This window comes from Solanum stenotomum, chromosome 11 (assembly GCF_019186545.1).
Source record: "Solanum stenotomum isolate F172 chromosome 11, ASM1918654v1, whole genome shotgun sequence".
Taxonomy (NCBI): Eukaryota; Viridiplantae; Streptophyta; class Magnoliopsida; order Solanales; family Solanaceae; genus Solanum; species Solanum stenotomum.
In genome coordinates this window covers 51,293,670-51,300,034 of record NC_064292.1, presented here as the reverse complement: position 1 = coordinate 51,300,034, position 6,365 = coordinate 51,293,670, and the positions used below count along the sequence as shown (strand labels likewise).

General features: G+C 36.1%; 1 protein-coding gene across 3 annotated transcripts; it reads right to left on the bottom strand.

Moving 5' to 3' along the window:
• Positions 1 to 523: 523 nt before the first annotated feature.
• On the bottom strand, positions 524 to 5,877 carry LOC125844328 (uncharacterized). Of its 3 annotated transcripts, none has more exons than XM_049523620.1 (6): positions 5,791 to 5,877; positions 5,507 to 5,571; positions 4,107 to 4,224; positions 3,482 to 3,915; positions 2,944 to 3,241; positions 524 to 1,941 (listed from the first exon to the last, which is right to left on the bottom strand). In XM_049523620.1, exons 2-6 carry the CDS (start codon positions 5,539 to 5,541, stop codon positions 790 to 792), a joined length of 2,037 nt encoding a protein of 678 aa, XP_049379577.1. In that variant the 5' UTR covers positions 5,542 to 5,571; positions 5,791 to 5,877; the 3' UTR covers positions 524 to 789. The 3 variants fall into 3 exon arrangements, with proteins under 3 accessions (XP_049379577.1, XP_049379578.1, XP_049379579.1); XM_049523621.1 differs by lacking the exon at positions 5,791 to 5,877 and adding an exon at positions 5,683 to 5,712; XM_049523622.1 differs by having other exon boundaries at positions 5,507 to 5,869.
• Positions 5,878 to 6,365: the final 488 nt, after the last annotated feature.

Below are 6,365 nucleotides of genomic sequence, written 5' to 3'. Positions count from 1 at the left end.
TGAATTGGCACAACTCATGTCCTTAAGAGGAAATTTTAGATACTATATAGTCCTTTTTGCATTCACAACAATAAAAGTGACACTAACTAGCAATAGATTTTTCCTTTTAGTGAATATATTCGCAAAAACATTTAGTTGCAATTGAGTGAATATAATTACATCCAGATTCACTAAAGCCTTTAATGATATTTATATAAAGTGTTGGTCATAAATATTCATATTTATTATCGCCACCAAATTCTTTATTTGTTGTAGTAATTGTCCACGTATAGAAGTCAAAAACTCTTAGCTAGTGTCATTGTGTTCCTTAAAGGGAACGTAAGGAAAACAGAAGAATGAAATGTAGTGATGAGGTTGCTCCTCCCTTAACCAGGATTCTCGAATTTGAGCACTGGGTATTAAGAAATCCTTGGTAGGGAGCACTACCCCCGAATAAGGGGCCCTACCCGGAGCAAATCTGGATTAGTCGGACTCTACCAAACACCAGGTGGGAAACCAAAACAAAACAAAAAGAAATTTTAAAAAAACTATATGTTATAGCACCTGCCAATAAATTTCATATGTTTCTGCCATTTTACAATACACCTAGTATACAACAACAGCTTCAAAAACCAAAAGGTATATTGCTGATGTTTCTCTGTAACACCTAACTAGGCTGGGATTAAGATAATTAAAGAAGTAAATGATACACAAACTAGAGATTAAATAATCTATATGTAAGCACTTCTCAAAACATTTGAGGTATATGAAGATTTTCTTTACCAAGAACTGCATGTACTGTGAACAATATCAACCTCTATACATATTTGGTCTGATATGAGGATCATTACGCGAGGCGAATGAAGGAGGTATACCTGTCTCATTCGTAGGAATGTTTCTCGGGAAAACTCCAGTTGAAGGTAGTCTTGGCACCACCTCGGGGCTCAAGGTTGAGAAGGAAAATGAGGGAGGTGGATCTGTCTCATTTGTAGGAAAATTTCTTGAAATTTTTTCAGTTGAGGGTAGTCTTGGCACAACCTTGGGACTCCAGGTTGAGAAGGAAAATGAGGGAGGTAGATCTGTCTCATTCGTAGGATAATTTCTCGAGAACACTTCATTTGGGGGTAGTTTTGGCACCATGTCTGGGAACTTGGGATAGGAAGGGTATGTAAATTTACTAGATAAGGGAAGATGTGAACTCGAGTTAGGATTAAACCTCATTGAAGATGGTTGGCCTGCATCAAAGTTAGTTTCAGATATAGGCCTGTATGAAGGAGCTGAAGAAGAGACCTCCGGGAAAGCTCTTTGGAAAGGATAAGTAACCCTATTGCCTTGTGTAACATACTTTGATCGAGACTCCATGTAAGGACTTAGAGAGGTTTCATAGGTGGAAGGTTCAGGAGACTGGTTTACTGAACTGAATCGTGAGGGCATTCCCGGGTAACTGGCGGTTGGTAGTGAGCTGTTGATTTGTTTTGTCAGTGAAAGTTTAGCTTGTTCAAGTTCCCCGAGGACAGAATTTACACTATTCGAAGTGTTATGAGACACCAAGGCAAGTTCATAACCTGTTTGAAGAGCTTGTCCTGCTTGCAAACTGCTACTTCGGGGGTGCATGGGGGAACGAGTCACAGGAAGAGACTGCTGGTGGGTATAAGCAGATGTCTGACCATGATTTTCTAAATAATTCCCATTAGACATTGGACGTGCAAGCTCTGATGCTGGGGAATCTGATTCAACAGTTCTGCTGCCTTTTTTATCTTCCAAGCAGCTCATATCGACATGTGGGGTAGATGGAGAGTTGTCTATATTTCCATTCTGCTCGGTACGGGAAACATCTGCTGCTCCACTCTGGTTTGCATGATTCTGCATACTTGTGCTTCCAGCTAAGCATGGTTCCTGAGATGCCTTCAAGTCATCTCTTTCTTCAGTCACGTCCGAGTAATTTTCACGGTCACACGAATCCTGAGTGGTTCACAAAAGACGAATGAGATGAGATTAGTTGTGACACACCTTAACGTACATATGCATTATCTTCACCAGAAAATGATCTGCAGAAGGTCAATACCAGACTAAAGCGAAAACTAACATGTCTAGAAACTCACTAGGCATAAAGAGTTAAAGAAGACATCAAAAATCAATATATATTAACTGAAAAGAATAACCAGCATCACTGTATCTAGACCATATCGAACTTTAGTTTCTTCCATGGAATGGTCAAGATTCATCAACTTCAGGACCTAGTGTTCACTTAGAATCAAAATTACCTTCAATGCCATTTGTATAAAAAATGTATATTAGATGCCCATGTCTACATATAATAAGACCTATAAACGTTTTGAGATTATTATTACAACTGATGGCCTCTAGAAGTCATGAAAGACCAACACCATCGTTCGCATTACTGCTTCTATTGAATGCTGCTTGCTCATTTGTTTTAAGCAGCATCCACATATGAGAATTTAAGCCGCATAGATGGAATCAAGTGAACCACACCATCATGTCTCTGTTTGTCCATTACTACATTCAACATGGATAGATGACAATAACAAATATATTACTAGCCCAATGTAAATTATAATCCTAGAAATTGCTAAAATCAGTAATATAAAGTACGATAAACTTGGGTGAGTACATCTGGATATCACATTAAACTAAGATCCAATTGGAGATAGAATATAATCACATCTAATACTAACCATAACATAGAACAACTAATCCAGATTGTCTATCGTCCTAGATAACATACATTAGCAGAATGGGTTATGGAGTATAGCAGACAGAAATCTTCAGAAAAGGAAGAGCACCATCATATATCTCCGTGTGTGCACCGCTATGTGAGTGTGTTTGTGTATAGTAATATACCAACATTCTTAACAGCAAAAGGAGAAATAACTCACCTAGTTACTTGGAACAATCAATAGATGAATTATGTAAAATGAGTAAGAGATGAATCAATAAATATACCAGTGTACCACTATTACTCTCTCTGTACTTCTCTTCCCATTCTCTCTGGGCTTTTTCCTCAGCTTCATATTGCCCTATCAGTTGTGCTTGCTGATGTAAAGCTCTTTTGCTGTCTTCATCACTCTTATCTGCTTCCCTTCCATTTCCTGACACATCTAATGCAGAAACGTGCACTTGATCATTCACATCACTATTGCCAGCACCAGCCGTCAAAGATTGAGGCTCATTGTTAGCAGAACTTGGAAGAGCCTGAGGGGCACATTCAGCAGAACTATTTTGCAACTTATCACTAGCTGATCTGGTCACACAAAAGGAATAAGGTCCAAAATGAGAAATGAAGGTAACTTATCCAAAAAACAATGGCAATGTTTATCGTATGTGTGTTGGTCATATGTAGGCGTATGTATATGCATTTACATCAATTAAAGTAAAAGTAAGTGTTGAACGTGTCACGTTAAGGATGTTGTAGCAAAGAATCTATGGAAGTATCGACAGAACTGTTTAAAATCAAATGAAGTGTAAGTCTAAATGAAGCAACCTGGTATCCCTGCGCCTTATCCGTCGGCATGAATTACCAACCCGTTTTGGAGAAGAAATGTCAGTGGATGAAAAGTTACTATATCTCCTCCTATTAGAATCAGTGTATTTCCTCCTGTCCAAAGAATGAGCAGATTTGCCACTTTTCCATGACAAACTTCTGGCAGTTGATGAAGAAGATACAGTCCCCGAACTTGACAATGTGTCCACGTCATCTTCTTTCTCTTTTGCACTTGATGAAATGTCCCCTCCTGTTTTATTTTCAGCATCTTTTTGATCAGATAAGATTGTTTCCTTATCAGAGCCTGAACTGAATTCCTCCGAAACATCATCTATTGCATGGTCCTCTAATATGGACAGAACAGCTGCTGTGGCCTTCTCCGCTTTCTTTCTTTGCAGAGACACAACCTTCAACTGCTCTTCGAGCTCCGAGACCTGTAACAGATGGAGGCAGTTTGTTGAAAGTGTTTTTCCTTGTCGAAGGGTAGACAATTTCAGAATTGGAATGGAAACAACTAAATATGGAAAATAAGACTAAGCTAGGTGCGGATTGAGTTGGGAACGGTGACTCAATTTGTTGTGTTATATGCATGTCTACTTATAGAGAATTAAACAACAGGACTAACCCTTTGTGCCAGTTCATCAGCTCTCTGCTTTGCTGTTCTTGATGCAGATCTTTCAGCCAATAATCTCCCCCGGAGAAATTCAATTGTTGTTTTAGAATCTTCAATGCCATCGATTTTGCTGGTCAAAGATGAAAGTTTGTTAAAAGATAATGAAAGTAACATCTGACTCCGCTGAGGTTAAAAGGAAATAATACCATCCTACCATATAATGAAGAAAAACTCATAGATTTCGACAACTTAATAATCAATGATTTTCAAAGGAAGCCCCGTTAGTCATTAATTAATAGAGTTAAGAATTTGCCATTACACTGCAAGTCTCTTATTTCTTCCGCCCCATAATCTTCATCCTTTCCCACAACAGAACTTCTAAAGCTCTTTTAACGCCCTGAAATGGACACACGACTTACTCTGGAAGATCTTTTTAGCTGCCAAATTTTCTACTTACTACTGTGCATGACAAATGCAGAGATACTTTATAAAACTATTACCCCTGCCTCCCAACTGTGCATTTAAAGCTAATCACTCATTATGGAAGGAACAGACTGTAAACTGGTATCATCACACTTCAATCATTCACAAACATTCAAGACATATATCATAACCAAAATACAATTTTTTTCCCCTATTAAGCTTCGATTAGTAAACTCAAAGAGGTTATTTAGTTTATTACAATCAGCTAACCAACCAACAAAACTACTCGATACATAAAAAAAAATCCACTTGTAGGACTAGAGTGACAATCTTCGTATAGCTAATTGACAATCTTCCTATAGCTAATTCATTCTTCCTCCTTATGATGAACACTCTATCGTCAAAAACAACGGACTCCAATTTCACTGTTTCCTTTGCACTGCCCCACAACTGACCCAAAAAAGTTACAAAAGAAACACAAAAGCAAAATTAACAGTCACCAAAATCCAATATCCAAGGGCAGAGCTAGAGGGACGGAAGGAAGGGAGTTCATCACCACAAAATCTCCTCAACAGCAGCAAATCACATTATATACACATGATCAATTCCCATTCCACTTATTTTTGTTCTTATCATCAAAGTAAAGACACAACTAGCTAGCATTTGGCCATAGATTTTACAAGTATATTTTGGCATTAAAATTTGATTCTTCAAATATTTCCAAGTTTAGATTTTTAGGACATTCCATACACAAAATTTTAACTTTTTTCCAAATAAAATGCATGTCCAGACACAACCTCAAATTCCAAAAATCACAACTTTAAACTCAAATTTTCAACTTCAAAATCTATGACCAAACACGAGATAATAATGGATTTTTCTGTATACAAAACAATTGTACTAGTAAGCAATTAAAAGCTAAATCCCAGATAAGAAATTCACACACACACACATATGTATACAACATATACATACAAAAAGATGAGTACCTCTGATCTTGATCTTCTTTCCCAGAACTAGTCATTCTTGTAATAGTAGCTCAAAAGCTCAGCTCCTGCAACAAAAGAAGAATCTATTATATATATATATATATATATACACATAAAAAAAATGAAAAAATCAAGATATTGTCAAAAGAATAGTTAAAAGACCCAAGTCACAGAACCAATCAAGATTCTCTCCAGAAGAACTGAAAAACAGCAAAAAGGGCATTAATTTAACATTTCTGACTAATTCTTTAACACCCAAAAGAGAGAAAATCAAAATTATTGACCTTGAAATTGGAGCTGACTTCACTTGGGAAAAAACTCCTTTTAAAGACTAAAAGGGGAATGGTTGAATTTATTATATGTGGACTTATTTTTCAGAGTTCAGAGTGTTTATTGGTGTGTGTTTCAGTGCAGGGGTAGTTTTGGAACAAAAAAATGTTTTGTCTTTTTTTTTGAAAAAATTGTTTTATTGGGAATTGAAAATAATATTTCAGTTACTCCTCCTAATCACTTTTACTTGTGTTTGGGTCTTAAAAAAAACAATATTTCTATCTTTACGAGTTAATAGTAAAGTCGACATTATTCTTCTTACTAGATCATATTTAGATGATGTTTGGGTTGACTTAAAAGTTGATCAAATCTACTTTTAAGTTAGTTTTTTATTTGTAAAAGTATTTAACAAATATAAAAAATAACTTAAAATAAGTCAAAAATAACTTTAAAATAAGTTAGAAGCGTTTCACAAGGTAAAAAATGACTTAAAATAAAATTAAAATAAGTCAAAAATCAAAAGTAGTTATCCTCCTACTTTTTTTTTTTTCACTTAAAAGTCATTTAAATTTGACTTTTTACTTTTGAT